At 38.7% G+C, this 27,834-nt stretch overlaps 1 protein-coding gene across 2 annotated transcripts; it reads right to left on the minus strand.

The window, feature by feature from the left end:
* Nucleotides 1-1,206: 1,206 nt before the first annotated feature.
* Nucleotides 1,207-27,609, minus strand: uckl1b (uridine-cytidine kinase 1-like 1b). 2 transcript variants are annotated; one of them, XM_034695883.1, is made up of 15 exons: nucleotides 27,502-27,609; nucleotides 15,447-15,640; nucleotides 14,452-14,558; nucleotides 13,054-13,224; nucleotides 11,073-11,144; nucleotides 9,087-9,276; nucleotides 8,809-8,870; nucleotides 6,726-6,742; nucleotides 4,734-4,832; nucleotides 4,146-4,239; nucleotides 3,614-3,676; nucleotides 3,360-3,482; nucleotides 3,061-3,168; nucleotides 2,812-2,968; nucleotides 1,207-2,716 (listed from the first exon to the last, which is right to left on the minus strand). In XM_034695883.1, the coding sequence occupies exons 1-15, from the start codon at nucleotides 27,573-27,575 to the stop codon at nucleotides 2,637-2,639; spliced, it is 1,611 nt and encodes a 536-aa protein (XP_034551774.1). In that variant the 5' UTR covers nucleotides 27,576-27,609; the 3' UTR covers nucleotides 1,207-2,636. The 2 variants fall into 2 exon arrangements, with proteins under 2 accessions (XP_034551774.1, XP_034551775.1); XM_034695884.1 differs by lacking the exon at nucleotides 27,502-27,609 and adding an exon at nucleotides 22,330-22,605.
* Nucleotides 27,610-27,834: the final 225 nt, after the last annotated feature.

The raw sequence follows: 27,834 nt of genomic DNA on the forward strand, positions 1-27,834 counted from the left end.
CTTTCATCTCACAAAACAATCATTACAATAACGGAGGATTGTGGCACGTATTCTGGAGTCTTCCTCTCTCTAAGTAGCTTTCAAAGTCTCCTCAGCGCACTCCTTACCCACATGGCAGACCCTCTGACTCCCCAGACAAGGAAACAATCTTCATCATAGAAAGTCGAGACCAAGACAGAAGAAGGAAGAGAGAGCACAGAGAGCAACCTGGAGAGGATGAAAAAGAAGTTTAAAAAGGCCACTCCTGCTCTCTTTACTAGGCTGTGACCTCATCATGCTCACTGCTGCTACCAATGGGGATGCAAGTCTCACACAAAAACACACACACACACACACACATACACGCACACACCATCTTCCTGTTTGTCAGTGGTGGTAAACTTTCCACTGACATCTTCATTCAAAGGACAGACATTAAGATTTGAAGCATTTTGTCATTAAAAATAAAAGACTTCTTGTTCAGATGGGATTCTCTATTACAGCAAATGTCATCATGCAAAAAAGATAGAGCTCATTTTGTGTGTGTGAAAGGAACATTATAAAATGTTGTGACATAAGAATAAGCAACCTTTCAAATGTATCTCTAATTGAAGCCATTTTCAGAAATTAAATGAACTCAGTTTATACTCTGCAGGAAAAACAAAGCCCCCAACTCTCTCTGACAGCTGTATGTTTGACTCCAGATAAACCAACACAGCACAAGAATAAAAATTGCAGCTTCTGAGCCTCCTGATATTCTTAGCTCTCGCACGTCTTTTGCCTGTCCTTCTCGCACCTCCTCCCCCACAGAAAAAACGCCTCCTGTGGGTCAATATCTGCCTAATAGGCTGTCGCTTTGTAATTGTCCATCAGCCTCATCAAATGAGTGTCAATCATCCTTTAGCGTGGCTGGCGTCTTGACAGCTGTCAGAGTGATAATTATGGAAAGTGATGGGAGATATCGAGGTTGCTTTCCATGAGAAGAGGACGACCACAATATCCTTCCTGTTTGTTTTCAAAGTGGCTGATGTTTTCTGTTTAGAAAGGTTTGAGAAAGGTAAAAAAAAAAAAAATACTCACAACATGGTGAGAAGTTGGAGGTATGTTTTCATAACCTTGACTTATCTGTGGCTTTAATATGACTTGTGTGTGACTGGGGGTGAGCTTCCTACACATGAATAAACACGATTCATGTTCCACAAATGAGCAGTTTAAAAGCTGGATTGCACTTTTATTAAATATGTATGTAAAAAAAAAAAAACATGCGGCAGAGGTGGTAAACACAAAGCAGCACACAGGCTGCAAACACAATCAATGGACTCCAGTACAGTGACTCACTAACAGTTTTAAAGAGCAGTAAGCACAAAGTGTACAGCAGCAGCTGACTGAATGGAAAATAAAGGTGTTTACTACAGTAGTAACAGCTACAAGTTGCAGTTTCAACTTATTTTCTTCCCTTTATGTTTTGCATCTCTTGTTGTATGACACATATTTTCTAAATACCCATTTAAGAGCAAATAAAATGATATAGAAGAGAGCTTAAAATTCATGTAGCTTAAATGTGTGTTACATAATGATGATAAACTCTTTATGCAACTCCTTCTGATGCCTCATAAATACAAACAACCATATGGATTGATATCGTGGGGTGGCACTAAACATCTGGCAAACTGTTTGTATAAATGTAAGGCAATGTTCAAAAAGGCACCAACATTAACAGACATATCTCAATACTGACACTGAGTAAAAATATCAGGCACTAATCATATGCATTCACAACTCCACAGTCCTTTAAAAAACAGATAAAATTAAAAAAAAAAAAGAAAACCAGAGTGTGTGAAACGGAAATAATCTGCGTTGGTTAAATGCATTGGCCCACTTTTCAAAGCAGTAAAAAGATGTCTGACTCGCCTGCTGACTGGTCACATCTCTCCATAGCTAAAATATGTAAATGAAGAACATGCTGCATACCACAAGTGCATACTTAAAGCTGTATAATAAAAAACGGCTTTTAACACCCATTTTATCTGGTTAGGTCAGCATCAACTGAGAGGGAAAAAAGGTGAACCAGAGAGCTTAGAAAAAAAAAAAAGAAGTTACACCTACACATTTTCCGATTGAATAGTCCTTCAGAAAGTGCTCATGGCGATGGATGTTGAGCAACACGAGTTCGAGTTACAGTTTAACTTTTGTTAAAGTTATAAGAAAGGTATGTGGTAGAAAATAAATTCACAAGCGTGATATTTTTTTTCCTCCTTCCTTGCACGTGCGGATTCACATTCAGTTGTGTCGGCCACAGCTCAAGCCCTCAAGGCTAGATGTATCCTTTCAAAATAAAGCGCCTTCAAACTTCAACACAGATTGTCACAATTTAAACACTCAAATAAAACTTTTTCCACTCATACTGTACATATAAAAATATCTCAGAATTTACAGCACAACTTTCAGCAACAGAATTTACAAGATGGGTTTGAAAGTTCAGCAAAGTGACGGTACATGAGCATTGCATTTGTCTTGTTTTTGAGTTTATTTTTCAGGGTGCCCTTAGCGGACACGTGTTGAGGCCCTGCAAAAAGCAAGAAGTTTGTTCTATATGGTCTTCTGAGGAGCACAGTCCTTGGGTCTTCCAAGAGGTTACTGCAATGCCAAAAATGTAATCAGTAACTGGGCTCATCCATCTCTTCGTCACTCCAGTCAGGAGGGGCGTCTGTTCCAAAGTATCGATCCCCAAAGTTGCCTGAGAGGAAACAGAACGTGGTTCATTCAGTTAAAAATACCACATCATGTTAAACTAAAGCTACACACAGCCTATTGCAAACAACTACTACTCACCAATGCCAGGTATGATGTGGAAGAGGTCATTGACCTTCTTGTCTACAGCAGTGGTGATGATTTTGACCTGTGGGAACGCGTACGCCACAGAATGGACTCCCATTTCAGCCATCAGCAGAGACACCAGCAGGATCTTGTCTTCTTGAACATCATGGTCCTAAAAAAGACGACATGGTTATGACAAAGCCATGTAATGAAGGCCATTAATCAAAGGCAAGTATGGACTTGTGATCAATCAGGATCACTCACTAGTAGGACTCGAACAGCCATCATGGCAGCAGCTCCGGTCGACACAGTGCAGTCCATCAGAATCACGTGATCTTCACCGATGTCTTTAGGTAGACGCAGGTAATGAAGCTGAAAATGTTTAGAAGCAAGATGTGAGTAAACACATGACCAGTACCACCCATGATGTCATGCAGAAATCCCCAAAATGACTATTTCCTGGACACATTTAAATGTTAAAAAGATGATGACACAGTGAGAACATGACGAACTACAAGAGATCCATTCTAAGATAACTTATAAGCTTCAAAATAAACGTGCACCTCTGGTTCTCCTGTGTCTTGGTTGGTCTGGATGAGGATCTTGCCTATGCGTACATCTTTGCACACGGCCCTCAGAGCTGGCTCCATTGTCTCCCCAGCTCTGAGGATGGAAACCCCTGTGATCTAAGGAGAAACAAAAAGCAGAAAAAAAGAACCAGAGGTTAATTGCAGAAGTTTAGGTTGAGAGAAAACTCTTCTGAATTGTCTTGAAAGTAAAAAGAACTGACAGCAGGAAGCAAATGGAGTTCACTCACCCTCTTCCCATGGAAACTTCTGCCTTCATAATCCTCTCCTTGGGGCGTCTGGACTATGTGGACCTGAGATTATATTAAAAATTGCAGCAGTGTGAGAACAATGCTGATCACAGGGAATAGTTCAACGTACTTCAGTTCATTTAACAGTGTCATGCGATTGTTGTGTATCTCTAACCTGTATCTTCTGGTTTAAGTATGGAAACTTTCCACTGTGGTGACTTGGTAAGTTTCCATCCTCTAGCTGCAGGCCAATGAGTGCACTTCTATCTGATTCTCTTGTTTTCTCAAATACAAGGTCTTTCTCTTTTTTTCCACGTTTCTTCATCTTAATGTTCTGTTCTTTACCTCAGCTGCTTGGTCGTGTAAGCTTCTGTCTATCCACCACACGTCTAACACCTTCCCTCTCCTCCACGTCTTCCTCTACACTCAGGTATCTAACGGTTCAGAGTCAATGTGGTACTTAGTACAGAGGATTACAGAGCCGCCACGCAGTGCAGTGAATTAATTAACAGTGTGTTTGAGTGTTTGGCACCTGTGAGGGGAGGAAGGAGAGCGCCCGCTCAATCAACAGACGCATCAACCTCTTGGAGTAGAAGATGAACTCGTCTCGGCTGGTTTCCTTGTTTCTGAATGTGATCGGTAAACAAAGGTTAAAGATTCTTTGTAGTGAAAACAGGTGAACATGTTTTAGTAGGGGTGAGTATTGCCAAGAACTTTGCGATACGATACGCATCACAATACTTGGGTCACGATACAATAGTATCACGATATATCACGATATCACAATATTGTGATATGTTGTGATATTCTACAGTTAACTAAGAAAAAATAGGGATGATGTATCTGTAAATCACACAATATTACTCAAAATTGAAAGGACATATTAAGTCAAAACTATTTGATTGAAAACACCTTTTCCACTTTATTGTTTTTGAAATGCTGAAGTTGTATTTTAGTTCAAACTTGGCTAAAATGTGATTTTTATTATTACAAAAATATCCATATTAAGAGTTGAACTATCGATATCATATTAGAGGTCATAGTATCGCGATATTTTGCTGTAGCGATATTTTTTCACACCTCTATGTTTTAGTAACAAATCAGGTGTACGGGCTCATACCTGATGATGGTGTGCATGCCCCTGACCTGGGGTGTGCTCTCCAGAACACTCAGGGTCTGGGGGAGGGGCTGGGCCTGGTGTGCAGAGGCCAAGGCTGCCCTGCAACCACGGCAACAAATAGCAGAGCGTGGGGTCGAAAGATGGACATGAATAAAAGACATATAAATAGAGCGTGATTAACACCTCTTGGCATGTGGGCGTACAAAATGTACTGTGTGCACGTACAGAAAACAAACACACACACACACTTACACACACAGACACGTGTTAAGTACAAGCAGAACACAAAATGAATTACTTTTCAGTAGTGTAAGAGCAAAGATGATAAAAGTAGTGTGTTTAATAGGATTGCTTGAGGACAGGCAGACAGAACTGCAAAGCACACAGTGCTAGTTTAGAGTATTTCAGTGGAAAGTTACAGCAGCAGAGAGACCGTGAAGATGGAACATCATTTTGTTGTTTAGGTCAAAAGTTGCATCAGATGTAGAGATAAAATTTAAAATTAGTAACTTAACTATAAAAAAGGAAATGTCCCTCTTACTCATATGTCTAACTGTTTGGTGGTTGTTTTCCATGACAGGTCTCTACTGTTGTAACTATTCAGCAGGTTCCACACATGAGATTTAAAGATTTGGTAAGCCTAAAGTCTACCCATGGCTCCAGAAGAAAAAAAAGACACACTGCTGCAAATACTCAGTGAAGCCTTCATACTGATACTACATCTAGTATCCACACTGTCACTGAGATACCAATCAGCAAGATGCAAAGGAAAAATAAATCATGGCAATGTGCTCACATATCCCAGCGAAGTTTCCTCTATGGGGGTGATTTTTTTTGTATTTTTTTTTTTTCGGACGAAACAAAACAATCACAACAGAGGGGACACAGAAAGACAAAAAAAACAACAAGAGGGGGAAAAAATGAGAAGAGACACAACATCAGGTGGATGAAGGGAATATTAAACACAGTGACAAGTGTGACAGCTGAGGCGAGGTGATGTCAAATACCATCAATTTCAACTTTACAGTATATGAATGAATGAATGAATGAATGCATCCTGGTTACTAGTTTGTTGTATTTCAGGTCTTGACAATATTGAAGGTAACAGAACCTTGCTTGAAAAGATTCTTTGCAGTTGCCAGAGAACAATTTTGAAGAGATTTTTATATCAGTACACGTGCATCCATTGCGTGTTTGCGTGGGATGTGCACCCGCTATGGTGTGGCTGTCACTCTTTCACCGTGTCGAACGGCACAGGTTGGTATTTCAGCTCACAGGCCCCAGCACATCCTGTGTCTAAAGACAGACACCGAGCTCACTTCCTCTCTGTCTCTTTCTCACATACTGTGGCCGACATTCAATGGAAAAAGTCAGCACTTTGTAGTAGGGTATTGGAAACTTTCTCTGTGGCTGAGGTATATAATAGTTGACAATAGCTGTAGCAAGAGCTTCCTCTCTCTCTCTCTCTCTTTCTCGCTCACACACTTTCTGTTACTCTCTGTTTTTCTTGATGCTGCTGAAAGGAGGGGTCAGTGACTCGACTCATTGGTGTATTTTTAGACACAGAAGGCAGGGAGAGTGTGAGTTGTCATTTCGCTGAAAAAGTAGAGAGAAGAAAAACCAACGTCTTTGCATTAAATGCTGGCTGCACCACACTTAATCCAAACTTTTAATCTTAGTTTCACTTTTAGATGTAGATGGCAGATTCCATGCAGTCTAAAGATGTATTTGATGCTGGTGAGGGGTCTTTACAGCTCTTTGGCACGGTTTCATTCTCTCAGGACTGATCACTAATTAGGCACATTTGCTGTACAGAGACAACAGTGCCGCCTGGTGATGTGCCATGGCAGCCAGCAGATCAGCGGAAGGTAGAGGTTGGTTTTACTGGCCTCCTTTTTCCTCTCTGTCCCAGTGAGAAGCTGGAGCGGTCGGTGGGGGAAAACTGAACAGATGGCGAGAAGAGAATGACAGAAAGGATAAAGGCCACTCTACCTGACGCTGAGCTCGCGCTGTGAGCCACGGAGGGATTTGGGGTGGAGGGGAAGTGGAGGGGTAAGAGAGAGTGAGAGAGCAGTCCATCAGCAGTGTGTGTGGGTTAATGTGTGTGTGTGTGTGTACCGGGGAGGAAACAAAGCAAACTGCACTGTGGTACAAAGTGATCCCACCAGCAAAAATGTGTCTTTGGTGTCACTAAGTGCATGTTGCACAACGTATGTCCAAAGGTCAAAAAAGCACACTCGTTCTGTTTGAGGAGATTATTCTGAAGAGGCGCAGAATGAGCCTGAGACTTTTAGCCGGGCCATGCAAATAACAGCATATAACTGTGTATCAGGACTGAAGTGTTCCTCTATCATGAATGTTATGTAATGGATTCACAGGTAGGCTAAATTATATTTTGAAATAAGTTTGAGAAGACTGAATATTAAGAGGGTGTTAAAAATGTTAAATCCCTAGTTCTTTTGAAACATAACGGCCAAATTAAAGCTCATTTGTCTGGAAACAGATTTTGTTCATGTTTTCCCTGTATCAAAATATAAGAATGCACTTAAAAATATCTGGCTGTGTTTTTTTTTCTTAAATTTATTTTTTTAGAATTTTGGAAATAAAAAAAATTAAGTTCTCATTGCTACTGAAGCGTATTGCGTTCACATGAGATAAAAAATTCTGCTCTGTTTTTCTGAATGAACGAGTTCATTAACTAAGGATTATGAGAAAAGTGTTCTGTTTTTCTAAATAAAAAAAATCCTCTCTGTTTTTCTCAGAACGGGCCTTACGTCTTAACAGCTGCAGTCCTCAGGTGCCTGCCGCAAAGTTGACAAGCTAATCACAATACCATCTATGTTACTCAGAGACACTAATAATAATAATAATAATAATAATACTTTATTTATATAGCACTTTTCAATACAAGTAACAAAGTGCTTTACAGTGGACAGTAAAAACAAGAAGAAGTGCAAAGCAAAATGAAGTGATTAAAAATAAAATGAAATAAAAACTTAAAAACGCTCTGTCCCCTTTAGTTTTCGGTAGGGTCCTTGGAACAGCTAACAGAGCACTGCAAGAGGATCTCAGACTGCAACAAGGTTTGTAGGGGGATAAAAGCTCAGAGATATATAGAGGGGCAAGTCCATGTAGTGCTTTAAAATCAATAAAAGAATCTTAAAATCAATCCTAAAACCAACAGGCAGCCAGTGTAGATGAGCTAAAATGGGGGTGATGTGGGCACATTTTTTAGTTCCTGTTAAAAGACGAGCTGCTGCATTTTGAACTGTTTGAAGATGGTGGATTGATTTTTGACTAAGACATGTACAGAGAATTACAGTAATCAGGATTGGAGGATATGATAGGATAGTATCTCCCAATGTCTTAAACCCAGAGCAAAATATAACTGGATTAAACTGAACCACCGGGGCATGTTGACTTCCTTGTGTGGCCTTGACGTGCTAATGGGATTTTACTATAGAGGTATGTCGTTAATTCAGAAAAACAGAGCTGATTTTTTTTTTTATTTACCAAAACTTTTCTCATAGTTCCGAGATAATTAACTCATTAATCCAAAAAATTCTGAGATGATGAACTTGGTAATTCATAAAAAATGAGTGGAATTTTTTTTCTCATGTGAATGCAATATGCTTCAGTACATTGCCACCCAGAAAGAGAGTGAAAACTTAGTAGTTACTGTTACTTTGCATTAACCGACAAACAGCAACAATCACAAATGCTTTACTGCTCTGATCTAAATGCAATGTTATCAACAAACAAAAGTGACTGGAATTATTAACAGCTTTCCTAATTCTTGGCTAAGTTAATTATTTCTTTCCATCTTTATATTTCCAGCCAATTAAAGAAGCTCCTCCACTTATTTCAATACATTTTACGACCACTAGAGGGAGTAGTGGAGCTTTTAATTACTGACCATTCTCACTGCAGATCATCCCTATTTGAACTTACTGGGACTCAAGCTTTAATAGGAAGGTGTACAGCCATAATTAATTAAATCTACCACCTAGAACGAAGGTCTTGATGTTCTATTATGTATCAATATTTACTCGTCTGTTAGTGCACCCTCTCTTACCTCTTCTAGCTGACTGTGGACGTGCTGCACGATCAGATCTATGGCCACCATGTTTCCACCACCTGAATAAAAGACAAATGCAAAGTGACCTGATGACGACTTGGAAATATTAAAGATGAAAACATTGAGAGGCTTAGTAAGTGTTGCAGCAGTAAAACTAAAAGGAGGTTCACTGCTCATTGAGCGTTTTTCTTTTTATAGTACTAGTATCATAATACTCCTTACATAATATTGACTCAGTATGAGTATAAACATGTGTGTAAGGAATGTGCACACACCACGTGGCACCACAATATCAGCCAGACGCATGGTGGGCTCGATGTACTGCTCGAATGCTGGCTTGACAAACTTGTTGTACTGCTTGATGACACCCTCGATGTCTCGGCCTCTGTCCGAAATATCTCTCCTCAAGCGCCGCACCAGCCGAATGTCAGAGTCAGTGTCCACAAATATCTTCATGTCAAGCAACTGACGGGAGAGAGAACGAATCAGTGAGAAAACTTTGAGTTGAAAATGAGACCGCAGAGCATGCATCCCCACAAACATGTGCTAATTATAACCTTCTGATTCTATTTTTGTTTTCTTCTCGGTGTCTTAGATCAAGTTGTAGGATCCCAGCCTCACATTTCAGTGATGTGAGGACTTGTTTTTCAGCTGAGGCTTACTATGCTTTTTTCTTTACCTTGGCTGTTCAATTCTCAAAAATGATTGGTCTAAAAGTGAGTTATGTATTTAAAAACAAATGTTTACTAGTGCTTTGACAAACAAAGCGTGGTTCTAATAACAAAGTGAATCTTTGACAGACAATGAGGAGGAATTTTAACAATGCAAAACAAAATGCAATGCAAGAGGTTCAAAAGGAATACTTCAATTAAACAGAATGAAGTGGTGTGACAATAGACCAATAAATCATTGTTGAGAGGTTTTTCCAAGGGTAAATAGATCAAATGAATAAATAGACAAAAATAAATAAATAAATAAAAATGGATAAGTAAATAAAAGCATTAAAAGGACAATAAGAGGTTTTCAGAGTAAGAGGACAACATCACATCGGGAAAATTAGAAAAGTTAAAAGGATAAATTAGGAACATTAAAAAAAATGAGAAGAAATATATATATAACAATAATAATACTTATTTCATGTATTTATTGCTATTTACATTTTTTCAAATTATTTCCTGCTATTATTATTCTATTATTATTATTATTATTATTATTATTATTATTATTATTATTATTATTATTACTATTATAATTTTTTATTTTTTTATTTTTTTATTTATTTTTTAACCTTTATGTCATTTTCCTGTATGTTTTACAACCTTTCGGGTGTCGGGTGGTTTGGGGGATGTTGGGAATGTACATGTTTGTGTTTGTACGTGTACATATCTGTTCAAGATTAAGAAAAAATTATAAATAAATAAATAAATAAATAAATAAATAAATAAATATAATAAATTAAAACAATAAATAATCAAATAAATTGATCAAATAAAATTTAAGACAATTAATTATTTGGATGAAAACTAAAAATAATAATAAAATAGAAGTAAAAGCGGTTTGACAGATGAAGTCACATAAAAGCAAGTCTGTAAAAAGGGGTTTTAAGAAGAGATTTAAAAGATGTCACCGACTCTGCAAGCCTTATCTCCTCAGGGAGGTCGTTCTAAAGTCGAGGGGCTCTGACGGAGAAAGCATGATCCCCTTTGGATTTGAGTCTCGTCTTTGGAACGACCAAAGATGCCCCACCTGAGGATCTAAGGCCAGGAGAGGGCTCACCATTTATTAGCATTTCTGCAATGTAGCCCGGGGCAAGAACCAGGTGAGCTTCATATAGTAGGAGTTGTGGATGTTTTTCAACTCATAATTATTGAAAATATTGTTTTGAAGTGGACTAAAATTACCTCCAGTGGGCTTTTAAAAGCACTTCAAAATATTAACTTTGTTGTGCTTGACTGTGTGTTAGGTAATCTGTCAATCAAAGTGAAGGGATGGATACAAATAAAGCATAAATGATAAATAATGGTAATTTACATTTTAAAAAATTAATTTATAATTGTTCTCAGGGGGGGACAAAATACAGAGCGTGATTCAACAGTGTTTTTTAATCACTTCAAACATTTGCATATTCAGTATTTCTGCTCTGTAATGTCAGAGGATCAAACTGGGAAAACAAGCTTTCTGTTTGATCACATGCACGGATCAGAACAAACCTGACACCTGGACTTCCACTGATTACATAATAAACAATAACCTTGACTTACCTGCAGAAGCTTTTTATCTGTGAAGGCCATGATTCCCTCGAAGATGATAACACTTGCTCCATACACGGTTTTCTGTGGTGAACACACATGCGTTTATTATTAAAGTACAATGGAGGCACACATACTGACTGTGCATTGCAACAATTAACACAATGAATCAAAATCTGACTTTGATTAAAGCTGGGGTTGGTAGTCAGATTTAGATACTTTTTTTTATACTGGTTAAAATGATCTTTATGTCCCGATAGTAATCAATACATAATGTGTTCTTAAAAAAGAGCGGAAAAAAGCTGCTGCAGCCGGAGTAAAACTGGGAAAACACCAACCAATCCCTGCCATCAGGAGCCAAATTATAAAACCAATCAAATCCTGTCCTGCTGGGTTAGGGTTGGTAGACGGAATCCTGAGGAAATGCTACATTCAAACTCATGCTAGTTTTCCGTGACTTCCAACACTAGCTTTAAGACGCCATTGGCCTAGTGGTTTTTGGCACTTGCCCTATATATCAAGGCTATAGTCCTCGTTGTAGCAGTCACAGGTTTGAGTCCCGTCCTCGGCTATTTGCTGCATGTCCTCCCCTTCTCTCTACTCCCCACATTTCCTGTCTCAATAATGCCTAAAAAATATAGCTTCAAAAATGTTACTTTGATGAATTATTTATTATCCATTTTTCAGGGCAGGATGATGCTAGACGAGGTGTTAAGAATCTGACATCTATCACAAACTTCTGATTTTGGGAAGCTCATCAGGCATTATCCTGGTTGTCCCATGGTCTGGATTCTGTTTTCATCAATTTTGCAGTCAAAATCTCAAGTTTTTAACAAGCTGCAACACTGTTTCCCTGGTTACGTCTTGGGGTCCCTTCCCTGCTCCAGTCTGTAGAATTGATTGTTGATACTATTTGCAATGAGGGACTTTTCAAGCCTTCGCTATCATTATGCTACCAAGATCCAAAGCCAACAGCAGCACCACCTGGCTAACTACTCAAATGATAAGTCAGGTTTACTGTTGGCTCCAGTATAAGCATAGAGCATGAGGATGTGTGATGTTTGTTATGGTCTGTATCTTGAAGAGTACAGATGATGGGGCACTGAGGACTACAAAGTTGACTGATGATGAATATGAACCCCTTTAATAACAGTCGCTTAAATTGTCATATGCTTTTAATAGATTAAAGATATTGTTTTTTTACCTTAGTGTTGTAACTTGAAATTAGCTTGTCAACAAGTTTCATGAATTGTAAGGAGAGGCTTTGTCCCTGTTTCCGTGGTTACTCATTTTGATTTTTTAGCTGGCATATTAATCTACATTGTAAAAGAATCACTGAGCTATTTAACGGGTGTCCACTGTCAGGAATATAAGAGCACCCTACAAATAATCAGAATCCCTGGACCGTGGTTTAACAGTTAATAATGGACATTTACGGGTAAATACAAAAACAAGCAGACTGAAATCTCCATAATACTTTTGACAGTGACCACCTGGAGTACAATGTGACTCTAAACCTCAAACGAGGGGGGGATTAATACCCTCTTAGGCAATCTAGAAACTGAGATCATATGTGGGAACTCGGTCAGGCTGGTGATAGACTCACTATCTTACAGACTGCTAGAGTACTCCCAGAAAACTTTAAAACTGGTCCACTACATCTCAAAATCAGCCTTCAGGAACTTTCTTTTGGACACTCTTAAACACACCTGCACCTGCTTTTAATCCTTTAAATCCTGGACTCCTGCTGTCGCTGTTTGTTATTTGTTCTGTTCTGTCCTGTCATGTTTAACTTATCTTAGAAATGTTTTAACCTTGCGTTTTTTTTTTTATCATTACTGTTATCCCTGACCCTTTACCCCTCAAAAGGCTGTACCTTTTGCCAGGTCGTCAATGGAAAAAGGAATTTGTTCTTAATGACTTACCTGGTTAATTAAAGGTTAAATAAAACTAAATAAAAGTACTCATGTACACTGTTTTTGTTGAACCTTACCCATTCCTTCTGTCTGCCATGGGTTGTGAAATCATACACAGGGATTTTCACGCTCTTGCCCTGTTTGAGTTTGCGCAGGGTGTGTGTGAGCAGATCAAAGTCAAAGGCATCCGGGTGGTCAAAGTTGTAGTCGTTACTGGCCGCCAGAGTCTGCTCATCAGGGGACAGGACCTGAGGATTGCAAAAGGATGTTGGAATCATTTTACAACCTCATCAGCCACGTCAACAGAGGTTTCTACAGACAATAAAAGTCAATGACTCCCTGAGATACTTCTCTTCAGTATTCCCCTGACACATGCATCAAAAATTTGTACATCAAAACAAAATTTGGCATGAATGCATAAAAAAACAGGAGCTCACATAATGGTTTTGCATAGAATTTACATAAGCCTGTGCAAATACACTTGGACACAGATCACTGTCCAGGAGCAGGGGAAGTTAGGGGACCTAAATTTAGGAGAACATCATGTGCCCACTGTGACGTCTGTACCAGGTGCTAGGAGTGTCTGTGTGTGTCTGTGTGTATGTGTGTGTGTGTGTGCCCTCAGGGTAGCTGCGCATTAAAACCCCAGATCTGGTATTTGGCAATTTCAGAGCAGCAACAACCCGTTCTCAAGTGAACTGATTTAACACATGATGAACCGGTGTGACCGGATCTCTTGGGGCTTTGAGTAAACAAGAGGAAACCCCTCACAGAGGAAAGAATAAATTAATACAAAGGGAGATCAATTCAGGATGAAAGGTTTTGGACGCCAACCTCGGGTATTACAGTGCTGAGGGCTACAGTACCAGTGGCCACTGGTAAATCCCTCCCACTCTGCATAGTCTGAACCGCTGCTGTCAGATTGTGACAGGATTTCATAACCAGAGAGTGGGTGAAGAAATAGAGGGGCAAGAATGGTGGCTCTTGCTTGATTGCACTCCACCACCACTCTTTTTCTGTCCCCAATTCGCTCACCACTGCGCTTTTCTTTGTGACTCATCCGCCTTCTAATATTTTATCCTTTCTCTCCAGTCACTCCTTTTACCCTCATTTTCCCTCCAGGACCCCAGAGTAATCCTATTTTCTCTCTTTCACTCCGTCTTCTGCACTCTGTCTCACTCTTCCTTACCCTTCCTTCAGGCCACAGAGAGGTTGGCAGCAATACAAGACAGAAATAAAGTAATAATAAAAGGGCAAAGTGATTTCTTGGACTGATGTGATATCGGGTTTAATCCACAGAATCTAAAAGCCTGTGGACTGAGGCCAAGAGATGAAACATGAACAAACCTGTCAAAATGTAGCTCACTTCCATTGTAAGTTAAATGCATCTGTAACTCAGACAAAACATGCATCCAGGTGCATGCCTGCATGCAAATAGACAAACTGAACCACACAAACTGAATACACGTGCACACCTTGTAGAAAGAGTCCATTGAGAGCAGGACAACCCATGGAACATCCAGAGCTTCGATGATTTTCCTTGCTACTGTCGTCTTTCCTGAGGCACTGCCACCGCACAGACCTGTGACACAGACACATGAAGACATTGTATCTCATTAAAAATGTTATTTAAAAAAAATTCCTTTGCTTGGTGGGAATTTACAAGTGCGAGCATAACGCCCTGACATTTGCATGTTGAAGCTGCAGGCTGTTATTTGCCTGTAGAGAGGCAGGTAGAAACACAGACCAGATTCTCATGAGAGTAGATTTTCAGAACAACAGGTGAAGATGTTTTTAGAAATCGATTTGATTTAAAAACAGTTCTCTGTGAATCACAGAAATCTATTTGATTTGAAACTGTTCTGTGTGAGTCACAGCTACCTGGAACTCAGGTATAATGACACTGATTGAAATAGTCAATGTCCGTAAGCAGTAAAAGCAGTGGACGCTTATCTCTGCAAAAGACATTTTTTTATCGGCTTATACAGTAATCGCTTTTGTACATAGTGAACTGCAACTATTCTGCGTTTCTGCACATACTCATTTTTAATTAAATTTATATTATTTCATTCATACTTATATCTTATTTTATTCCTTCTTCCAATTAATATTCTGAGTTTTTCATACTGTGTATAAGAGCATTCTCTAACAACTGAATTTCCCCTGGGATAAATACAGTATTTCTGATTCTGATTTAATTTAATTTTAGATGCATATAAATGTACGTGTTTAAAAAAAAGCCCTTAAGTATATCTCATGACCCAAGTCAAGCTTTGATTTGGGCGTAAAACTCTGTTTCTAAATCAAGGGCTGCTTTTTCCCACAGTCTTGAGAGCTTCTTTATATGATATATTTGCACCGTGTGCCTAAATGTGTCCTGATGTACGACCCTGTATTTTCTGGAAGCCTGCAAAACATTATAAAAGAAAACAGAAAAACATTGTTGTCACATCTCCTTTGGGTTTCGTACCGATGACAAAGGCCTCTTTGGACTGCGTTCCATGTTCGTTGTACCATGGTGGGCGGCCAGCGGTGTAGATGGTTCGTTTGGAGGTGCGCAGGAGAGGAGGCTCAGACTTGCACTGGCTGGTGGTCCTTTTCCTGGGAGAAAGACCTGTGCTTACTGAGGGGAGGAGCCGGTCCAGTGATCCTTCGCCACCTCCACTGGAAAGAAACAACAGAGAAAACACAACGCACACTTTAAAGAGACCAAAAACCAACAAGTGGAAACAACAGCATCTTATTGCATAACATGAAACATTACAGCTAAGACTTTCATTCGACTTTGAAATACTGCGCAATAAAAGACTGTTATGTCACTAAAGCAAACCACTTCTTATTGTGGTCCTTATGTCCAGAGCTGCTTATCATTTTTTTAAACATGTTTTGAAAATTGTGAAATTATCCTGTCTTGGTCGTTGTCTATATAATTTCAGGGATTTGCAAGGACATCATCATCCCAATCTTTTTAAGTAGGATACATGTAAGAATATGCTAAATAAATAAAGCACATGTAACATGTAAACTAAGTTTAAGGTACTCTGTTATATTTCCAAGTTAGTGCTGGGCGATATTGAAAATGATGTTATCACGATAATTAAAATATCGATAACTATCACAGTAAATATCAAATCATTATTTCATTTAAATTTAAATGCACATCTTTGGTCCTGAGTGAAAGTTGAAGAAACCAGAAAGTTTGTTAGTTTGTATCTGGATTTAGTTTTCTGATAAACTTCTTGAATCCATCATTCTGGCGGTGCTTACAGGAAGCAGGTCTTTAATGTAAAATTAGATTTTTGTTAAGTTTTAGTTTGTAATTCTTATTTTTCTCAGTTAATTAGCATAATTTGATTTAAATTTACAACAAATATATCTAAAACTGTGTACTGGGTATCAGTTTAGTAGAGTATTGTTTTGAGTTGTGCTCTCCTCTTTAAGATTACTAAGGGTTACAGGCAGAGTGATAGTTTCCCACAGTGCTGTGAATGCATCACGGTTATTCAGTGTTAAGTTGTCTTACGGTCACGGTGGACATTAAACGCGTTAGAAATGCACAGCAGAAGTTGTCTCTGTGCTCTTCCTTTACCCACATCCTGTAAGTATATTTAATGAAGTGTATTAAGTTAATAGTTAACGCTGAGTCGACAGTGTCAGAGTAACGACTCTGCTTTGAGCTGCTAAGTTTTGAGTCTTCTTCTTGTTTACATTCTGCTCCGAACCTCTTGAAGCCCCGCCTACCTCTCACCCTGTGACATGATTGGCTGTTCAATGCTGTCTTCTTCCTCTGTCTAAAGTTGGGTGGCAACTAGCAGTTACGCCTGATTAGCGCCCCCTCCATTTTAAGTGGCTGGGGGGTGTATGTTCAGTTTTATCAAAATTTTATCTAACATCCTTTATATTTACATTGAAAAAATTATATCATGATAATTATCGTTACCGAATTATCGCCCAGCACTATTCCCAGTGAATGTATAGGAAAACACATAATTTATGCCGACAAGAGGACAAGTGTTTGAATGTTTTCTAGGTAGAAAATTAGAACGGGACAAAATTTGGTGTATCAGATATCTGGCAAGATCCAATTTAGTGCATCCCTAGATTGAACAGAGGTGAAGTTTGTTGTGAAAACAAGAAAGACATAAGACACACGTTCTCTACAGGATCATCCTTAGTTGGAGCTCAGTTGTTGTTACACTAATGATGAATAACGGCCCAGGAATCTGACAGCAAAAAGACTTAGCTACTGTTGTTACCTCCTGTTGTATTTGAATGTAAAAAATTTTTATCTTCAGCAGGTGAGCACTAACCAACCTTATGAAGTTCTGCTGCAGGTACCAAAGGTCTTTAAACAGCATGTTAACTGGATGAGAACAATATGTTGACCCAACATCTGTACTGACAGGTCTTTGCTCTGTTATGTAAGTGACTCCTGTGTACACATTATCTAAAGGCTGTGACCAATGATTACGACCCCGGTAATGATGATGCAATGATTACAGACAATGAGATAATGATATGACAAACAAATGACAAGAGGCGTATTCAAAGCAGGGACGAGGCCAATATGGCAGCCAGAGTGAGTGTGCATGAACTATTCAAACTAATCTTTGCATGTCAATCGCATTTACTGCACAACACAATAACAATAGGACCTTAATTCAGGGAATGAAGGGTAGTAGGGAGTAACGATTCATCTACATCGATTTATATTCCTATGATCCGACTACATCGATCTGAGCTCGACAAGTTGACCTTCTGAACGACATATATCGATCTAACATTGTTTTAAAAGGTAATAAATTGATTGTATCGATACTGGGAAACAACGCATTGGATTTCAGCACGGCAGACTTTATATGGATGTGTTTTTGCACTTTTAATGATAAAGACGTTAAACATTACTCAATTCAGGCTGCCTGTCTGTGACGTATTCGCCACGCGCCAGCAGACGACACAACATAGCATGGTGGATGGCAGAGGAGAAGCCGGGGAGCGAGAAATGATCAAGCTACCATTGCAGTCCAGCGTGTGGAAACACTTTGGTTTTTTGCAAAGATGGAGATGTTCTAAAGTCGCTCGCTGTTTGTACGATATGTAGAGGTCAAGTAAAGTACCACGGCAACAGGACAAATCTATCCAACCACCTACTAAGGCCCCATGGGATTTCACACAACGCCGGCCGTCCAGGCACCTCTTGCAGCATTCCTGCTGCAGCAGCAGCGCAAGGTAACATCAACTCTGCAGAAGCCTCAGGCCTTGATTGTTTATATCGATAATTCATTTACACCTGATTCCCTTACAAGAAACAACAGGAATCTAGGACTGTCCAGTATAAAGGTATTTATTTCACAGTCACACTGGTTGAATTTTTGGCTAAAAAGTTACTGAATCGATTTCAAGTCACTGAATCGTTTCGGAAATGAACCAATATCGTCTTGAAATCGTATCGGCGACCGCAAACCATGATTACGAATCGAATTGTTGTTAAAAAGAATCGTTACAACCCTAAAGGGTAGAAATGTAAATGGTGCAAGGGCAAGAGCGGTTTACACACAAATACCTTTTTATCAACACTAATCATACCTACTTAAACTGCACACATTAAGGTATCAGACAGATGTTTTTACCTGTGTACATGTTATTTTCAAACCTTATAAAGTAACAATAGAGGGAAAGTTACAATGTTTTTTGAATCATATCTTATTTAGGAACTAAAAGAAGATGCATGTCCAAAGTCACAACTTAAAGCTGTAATAAAAGAAAGCATCATACATTGAAATGCTAAGAAATCCTACGCCTGTTGCAGCAGCCAAAACGTTTGATTTTCACTTTAGTACCGCCTCTGAAAAGGCTATAACTCCCTGAAAACTGTAGGTCCACTCCAACTATCACCTCTTTTAAATCAAAGACTAAGACTTTTTTATTTGCCACTGCCTTCCAATTTTAGCTTATCTTAACATGTTTTAAATGCAAATTTCAATTTTATTTTGAATATATCTCTAATTCTCCTTTTCTTTTCTGTCTTATTATATTTGTCATTTTAATTGTGCTCTTTTATGCTTCTCTGAATGTTTCCAATGCTTTTAATGTTTTCATGTAAAGCACATTGATTTGCCCTTGTCTATGAAATGTGCTATAAAAATAAAGTTGCCTTGCTTTGCCTTGCCTAATAGCCAATCATATTTTTGGAATTGGGAGGGAGGCAACTGTCATGACCGATCAGGTTTTAAGGAGAGCCAATCCCACCCTGGGCCACCTTTCTGGACATGCCACTGAACCAGTGCAAGTGTCTTATATTTTATATTTCAACATGATTTTATTCAGTGACATTATAAGGTCAATGTGAGGACAAATGAGAATTAACATTCAATCAATAGTTGTAGCTACTTAAGATTCAGAACACAAAACAATAATACAAAGAACTGGTCTAACTCATTGCTGAGTGATCCTTCTTGAATTCTAACTATCCTGAAAAACCTGAAAAATAAAGCATCTATTGTGTATCATCTTTACAAAAAAAATCATAGACTGATAAAAAAAATATTTTAAGTCATGGTCAGTCAGCTTTACATCATAAAAAAACAGGAATATCACCAAGAAGCATCACTGAGACAAATGCTTCTCAAAGTGCCAATCGTACCCAGGCAACGGTTGCTAGAAACAACTTACTGCAGTATGCGAGACATCCACACTTCACCCAGTGAGGTCTGTAAAAAGCCAGATGCCATAACTAGAGTAGACTGTGAGAAAGTCCTCGAAGCCCCTCTGTCTTTTTTCTGTTATTCAGCCAACTCTTGGCTTGCACATCTTTATATAGACTGCGCACCTCCCCAGGTGCTGTGTCAAGAGGACAGAGGTGAAGCAAACAAGAGAGAGCAAAGATTTATCTTATCTCAGCAGGGTCACCACTGGAGCTTAGATGGAGCAAAAGGAGTGGGCTGGAAAACTCAGAGAAACATGCACGAGGCAGAGCTCAGTGAAGCCGGGTTATCAGTTAAAACCAAACCGGGGTGCTATAAAAGATTAACCTGGTCGACTGTGCTGAATCATTCCCTTGTTCAGAGCTTACGGGCGCAGTACTCTGTGCTGTTTAACATTACAGAGTCATCTATGAACGCAATAAAGAGAAGGGCTGTCAAGAAGTCTCTGGGCACGGTACCTCGAGACAAGATTGTGGAGAGACTACACAATGCATAAAGGCAGTAATCGGTCTTGCCCCCTTATTAAGCCTTACTGGAAAGAAGTAGGAACAATTATCTAAAAAATTCTAGGTTTCACCATTAGTACAACATTCATCTCGCTTTATCTTGGACATATCCCTGACAGATGCCTACCTCCTAAAGATTTTGCTGGCATCAAGCAAAAAGGCCATTACAAAACTTTGGCTTCACAGGAAGTGTCATACTGCTGGTATCTTTATTAATATTGTGAAACAACTGCATCTTCTAGAGCAAATTACCTGTTCTATACGGCTCCAAAAGGACTGGGGTGAAAACAATGGGAGAAATGTATATTTATTTAGCCAGGGAAAATAATTAACTGTAAATATGTGTGACCAAGTATGCATTTTGTGCTGTATCTCATCTAAATGAATGCTTTCTTGTACAGACCAAGCCATTACCTCATGTTTTTGTGTTCTTGTGTGTGTGTAAGTATATGTGTAAGTGTGTACGTATGTATGTAAACATGTATGTTCCGAAAAAAACCCCTCAGAAAGAAACAAGTTTAAAGAAAAAACATAAAGGCAGTAATTGGGAAATCTACAGAGCATGGCTGTAACTGAGTCGTTGACAAATAAGCCTCAAGAACTTTTTTTAAAGTATTTCCAGAATGGTCGCAATGCATATTTTTTTGCCTTGAATAATGTGTTCAAACAAGGCTTGTATGTTAAACAGCTTTTTTTAAGTGTTTCAATAGTTGTTTTTTTTTACCCTTTTCTTAACTTGAACACCCAAAAAATGTCAGGTGGCAAAACCAGATATTTGTCAAAATGTATGTACTTTCCTATCATTTATTCTAACTTAAAGTTTTAGTAAGTATCCCTTGGAGTGGTTATAGTGCTTTACACATTTTTATTTCAGACTATGTAGGATTTTTGCATTCTATTGGCCAGGTTTGACAATATAATTTTTACAGTTTTAAGTTGGTTGTACCACCTGACATGGAAAGTGTTACCATCCACCTATAAGTTGATAAAAGCTATTCTATTATTATTTAAGAGACATCTACAAACCTTTTAACTCAGCCATGACAATTAGTTGCGGTCCTCTGAATGATTTAATATGTTGAAGTCCATTATAATTACTTACTTTCAAAATAAAAGATCCATGAGTACGGTGGTGCCACCCTGTCATTTGAGAACATGCAAATTGCCTGACAAAAGTTTTTAAATAACCTTAGTTGCCTATAAACTATCAATATTTATTAAATCATGTCATGGTGTTTTAATTTGAATTTATGATTCTTAAAATACATTTTTTATAGTGTTTTAAGTCAGTTCACTTGCTCGGACGGTTGCGCCACCTGACATTTTCAGGGTTTGAGATACTTCAAAATAAAATAAATCTCAATATTTTAATGTACTGAAATTGTATTTCAAATAAGCAGATTTTATATAATCAATTGATGTATGTCTTAAAAATAACTAATTAATTCAAAAGAAAATAATGGATTGGGACACAAAAATATGCACGTCATGACAATGACCCAACTTCCAAAATTCACACAGGTCCACTACTGAAGCAGTATCAGTGCTCGCCACACTGCCTGAAATGCAGTTTGGCTATCAAATGCCAGTCATTGCAACAAATGTAAGACCGTAACCAAAAGCTTCTAAAAAACAAAGTGCGTGGCGTAAATAATTGTGGCACAACAAATAACAACAACAGTGTAGTGCTAGCAAAAGTTGAGCCTTGGTATCAGAAAGGATAACAAGAGTTAAAATCTTTAGTATTTCATTGATAAAAATGACATTCAATCATGTTTTTGCCTCGTTAAAGTTAAAAAAAAGTAAGATAATTGAAGCATCGGACTGAACTCCACACACCTAAAGTGAAACTTAACCAAGTTCAGGACAGTTTGAGTCGAGTCATCTGTTTGTGTAAGCTGATAACATGATATAAACATGTCAACACAACTTTTTAAACCAACACACCAAACTTATGTCACTGAGCAGCGTAAGCAAACTTTCTCAAACTTGAGTGCTACTCTCCAGAGAGCGGAGTTGTAGCTCCTGTTTGTCCACATGTGCAAGAGACAACACTTAAGACAACTTAATTACTACTTCAGCTGCTTGGTAAACTTGAACCTTTGTTGAAAAAGAAGAGAATAAATGAATGTAATGTACTCACCTGCCATCGGATCTTAGAGTCCAACAGCCAGATATTCTAGCTCCTGAGTAAGCCGGTAGAGAGTTCATAACTGAAGGCGAATATAAGGGAGGTTTCCAAGGTTGTGTTTTGCACCTATATTACTGCCGAACGGGGAATGCTGAGGATATTCACACACTCTAGCACAGTAAAGCACTTTAAACAGCACTGCCCTCTGGTACAACACACCAACACAGAGGGACAGGTGGATGTTTGGGCACTATAGAGGGGACTCAGCTTTGATGAGAAACAAAACTTACACAGCTGTTTCGCTTTCTATTCTTCCATTCAGGGAGCAATACAGAGAGAGAGAGGAGAGATGAGAGAGAGAGAGAGAGAGAGAAGGCACTGCAGCTTGTTGGAGAGAGCGCACATCAGTGTGACAACTACAGCACAGCGTTTTCCCTCCTCTTCCCTCGCTTTCCACTCCGCCCCTCTGCTATCCGGCCAACAAATGTAAGAGGATAACCTCCCCTCCAGATTATGTTCATTAGGTGATATTAATAGCAGCAGGTTAGAGGCAGACCTTCCCACTCGTGGCACCCACACACACATAAGCACACACACACACACACACATGCCAAGCTTGGTCATCTGTTTTTGACAGTCAGTGCTGCAATATGAGGCTCGAGGTTGAAAGAGGGACCAGAGGAGAGTGGCGGAGGCACCAGGATATAAACTGGAGGGAAGGGGGGGAGACAAGAAGTGGAAATAGATGAACAAAAAGCGATTATTCTCCTTGGATGTTGACGCAAGTGAAGCATTTCACACACAAGAGGCGCTTCAGGCTGTGTTGGCGAGGAGAAGAAAGAGGGAGAGGGGAAGAGAGGAGAGGGCAGCGGGGAACAACAGCAGAGGAGAGGCAGTGTTTTTTTCCCCTGCAGGGTTTCACCGTGTCTCTATGTGCCTTACACCAGAGTCTGGAGACGTCAGAAACCCACCACACACACACACACACACACACCCCACACACACCACACACACGCACTCACACACCCACCACCCACACACACACACACCACTCACTCACACACACGCTGGCAGTAATATCCCCTCCCTAACTTCACCCACTATGTAGAGTGGGAATAAACAGCATGATGAAACCCAACACTACCTCCACTGCTCTGTCAGCTGACAGTCTGAGGAGCAGCACACATACAAACACACACATGCAAACACAGGCTCCTCCAGGGCCACCACTCGCACAGACAAACAAATCATTACTCTCAGAGATCATAGGTTGCGGGCAGGACTAATTGCTTTTCATCACTGCTCACAGAAGCTCCTGAATATGACTTAAACCAATATTCAAAGTGTTTCTCAAATATTTGAATCATGGATTTGACAAGCCCTCATTTCTGTTTACTTCCTCATTAGAACCACAGGGAACGGACACAAGGGGATTCAGTGTTTTTCCTCTAATCTACAGTGTAGTTCTGGGACTGTGGCTGTTACTTTAAAAAAAAAAAAAACAGCTGCAAAGTGAGAAAGCCATACCAGAAAAAGAAGCCTGAACTAGTCGCTATGCAAAACATTCAGAGATCTCTCTATGGTTACAGGGACACACAGAACGGTTACAGCCCAGAGCTGAAGTCAATAAAAGTATTATTCATAAACTTGATCATTAAAGAAAATGATTGCCAGAGTTCACATTTCAAAGAGGTCATAAGGTATAAAATATGTCAACATGACTGTTCTAATCTACTTCATAATGTAGGACACAGCTATGTAAGAAGATATGTAGACAGGAGAGTGGTAAAATAACTAGAGCACCTATAGGGAAGCAGAATCAATCACTTCTTCAATGTCAACATTTTATGACTATTCCAGCTGAACATGTCTTGTATGCCTAGGGGAAAAAAAACATAGGTTCATAGGGTGTTACAGAGTTACTGTGTATGTGTATGTGTTTGTTGTGGGTCAAATTGACCCATTTTAAAGTTCAAAAATCAAAGAAAATGTTTTAAAGGTATTTTTTCAGTGTGAAACTTCTTCTGCTGGCTTAATTAGCGTTATCAACACATAAAATGAAAATGGTTCATTGCACGTATTTGCAACCCCCCTGAATTTTTATATTACATATTGTTTGGGTCAATTTGACCCGGCAGTCAAAAGGGGTCAGAAGGGTGAAATACTAATTGTTTCTTTGGGATTGTGGATAGAGCAACTTCCACTACTCTATAACCTAGGCCCGAATGTCAAAATGGATAAAAGGCTAGCGGTATTCAGAGGTCCATTTAGGCAACATATGCCCTTCAAACTAGCTAAATACGGCATAACTATCTGGGCTTCACTTCATAAAAAGAAAAAAATTCAAAATGTAAAATAACAATAACCAAAATCTTTTTCATTTAGAACTATTGTATTTATATTTAGGTCTTTCCAATGTACTTAAAAAAAAGTTTAAACATTGTTTTGTATGAAATGAGTGAGTTATCCTCATTGAACCATGATCTGTGAGAGGTAAAGAAGACCATTGCACTAAATATTGTTTGGAATGGTTAGTTAATAATGAGATATAACAAAGATTTTAGGATTTTTTAGGTTTCTGACACTTTTGGATAATTAATTATGCCCCGGGTCAAATCGACTCAGGACCATTATTGCTGTTCCTGAAAGCGAACATAACAGGAGGGTTAATGTTATAGCTGATGTGCAAACCACAATACTTCTGATAGTGTTCACAGTAGAGAGCCATTTTAATGCTCTATATTGTGTATTGATGTGATGATGTTATTAATATCATGCAAAAATTCAGGGCATTTCAATTTTAAAATTGTACACTCATAGCCTTTAAATAGACTCACCATTATTGCTATTGCTTTAGTTTTAAAGCTGTATTTATGTCAACAAGGCTTTTGACGTGTTAAATTTGTGTTTTTCTTTAAGGAGAGAACTAAGGTGAAGTCAGTGTGCCATACAGGAGCAAGCCCTCACTGAGCAGAGCAGAGCAGAGCAGAGCAGAGCAGAGCAGCACCCTCTGGTGGCTCAGCAGAGTATCGACTTGCAGTCTGGGTTTACTGTGGTGGTTCCAAGGAGCTGATATTAACTGGGTCAATAAGACAAATTATGTCAGTGCGTGTGTTCAGTTATAACATTAGTCACTTAGACCAAGCGTCACTCTTGTCTATAATATTGTATTTTCCCTGAGAGGAGTACGGTGGCCCTGAAGGACAAGACAAATTTACAAAAGATAAAACAGCTTCTACAAAGTTGGAGACAAATTTACATTTTGGAAAAACATTTTACATGTTATAAAACAAAATGACATCAGGCACAACACTTTTACCAAGGCCAAAAAAAAATTACATTTAAGGAAACAAATTTACATTTAAGGAAACACTTTTAAAAAGCTGAGACAATTTTACAAATGACGGACACACTTTTACCATTTCTGAACCAATTTACATTTCATTTTTACGAAAGGGAATGTAACAAATACCGGAAATGGTCGAGTGAGGGGGTCATTTAGTTTGTTTTGATGGAGAGAAACCAAACGGAGATGGACATGGTTACAGATTAGGACATCCTCAGGTCTCAGAGTGAGGTGGCAGACCTCAGATGAAAAAGCATCATGTCTCCGGAAAACCTTCATCATGTGTCAGAATTCAGACGAAACGGCCTCAGACCACATCGCCTCAGGTTAAACTGAGTCAGGCTAAAAGGAGCCGAGACTTAACGATAAAAGTGTTGCATCTTTTGTAAAATTGTCTCCAACTTTGTAAAGTGTTTATATTTTGTAAATTTGTTTTCTAAAATGTAAATTGTCTTGGCCCTGGTAAAAGTGTTTAGCTTATGTCATTTTGTTTTATAAAATGTAAAAAAAATTTCCAAAAAGTAAATTTGTCTCCAACTTTATAAAAGTATTCCGTTTTTGTAAAATAGTCTCCAACTTTATAAAAGGTTTCATCTTTGTAAATGTGTTTCCTTAAATGTAAATTTGTTTTCTTAAATGTAAATTTGTTTTCTTAAATGTAAATTTGTTTTCGCCTTGGTAAAGTGTTTTGCTGATCTAATTTTGTTTTAAAATGTAAAAATGTTTTCCAAAAGTAAATTTGTCTCCAACTTTATAAAAGTGTTCCATCATTTGTAAAATTGTCTCCAACTTTGTATTTGTCTCCAACTTTATAAAAGTGTTTCATCGTTTGTCAATTTGTCTCCAACTTTATAAAAGTGCTCCATCTTTTGTAAATGTGTTTCCTTAAATGTAAATTTGTTTTCTTAAACGTTATTTGTTTTGGCCTTGGTAAAAGTGTTTTGCTGATCTAACTTTGTTTTATAAAATGTAAAATCTTTTCCAAAATATAAATTTGTCTCCAACTTTATAAAAGTGCTCCTTGTTTGTAAAATTGTCTCAAGCTTTATAGAAGTGTTCCATTGTTTGTAAAATTGTCTCCAACTTTATATTTGTCTCCAACTTTATTAAAGTGTTCCGTCGTTTGTAAAATTGTCTCTAACTTTATAAAAGTGTTTCATCTTTTGTAAATTTGTTTCCTTAAATGTAAATTTGTTTTGGCCTTGGTAAAAGTGTTAAGCTGATGTAACTTTGTTTTATAAAATGTAAAAATCTTTTCCAAAATATAAATTTGTCTCCAACTTTATAAAAGTGTTTCATCTTTTGTTAATGTGTTTTGTCCTTCAGGGCCACCGTAGAGGAGGCTAGAAAGTATCTCTTGAACGTGAGTCAACCTCTCAACCTGCACTTGAGCCAGGCTGCAAACGTCATGCCATGCTCTCTCCTCTTAAGTCCCTCATACTCTATCAGGGCCTCTCGTTTCTCTCTGGTTTCAGCCATTTAAGGTTATTTTCGTTTCTTTTGTTTTCCTGTCAAGGTAATTAAAGTTGTGTTAGATAAGCACTACATGTTAGTATACAAAGTGCAACAACCTAATTAGAAGTGAACATAACGATGAACTGAGAGCAGGCCAGTTTGTTTGACATCCGTAATAAGCTGATAATTACACGGTGACTTACTAGCTGCCATTACGGCGACATGCTCCTCTCATATAAGGTGCTATAGTGAATGTACCAGTGAAAGCACAGTGTGTCAGTTCCGTATAAGATGCTACACCCAGCTGTCAGCGCCACTCTTCATAAAAAGGAACTACAAAATGTGGGAATTACAGTGGTCTCTGTACAACACCTAAATGTTACCTGCTCGACACAGACGAAGTTTTCTCTTCGTTCTCCATCTTTGAAAGCTTGTCTTCCCTGCTAGCGGCAGACATTGCTACTCTGTTGACAATCAGGTGGTGAGAGAGAGCAAAGTTGGCCCCGGTGCATTATGGGACTTGTAGGAGTATCGTATTTGAGCATGGGTTAGACGTTCTAGCATCGCCCACGGTTTAAAACTTCAAGCCCCAGAATGCATCTCGCTCTAAAGCCAACAGCATGTACAGTATGATAATCGTGCAGGGCCTTTCCCTAAACTGGCAATGGGGTGAGGTTGGCCACGTGTCAAAGATATGATTAGAGACTTCAATCATT

The sequence above is a fragment of the Notolabrus celidotus genome, chromosome 11 (genome assembly GCF_009762535.1).
Source record: "Notolabrus celidotus isolate fNotCel1 chromosome 11, fNotCel1.pri, whole genome shotgun sequence".
In the NCBI taxonomy this organism is placed as follows: Eukaryota; Metazoa; Chordata; class Actinopteri; order Labriformes; family Labridae; genus Notolabrus; species Notolabrus celidotus.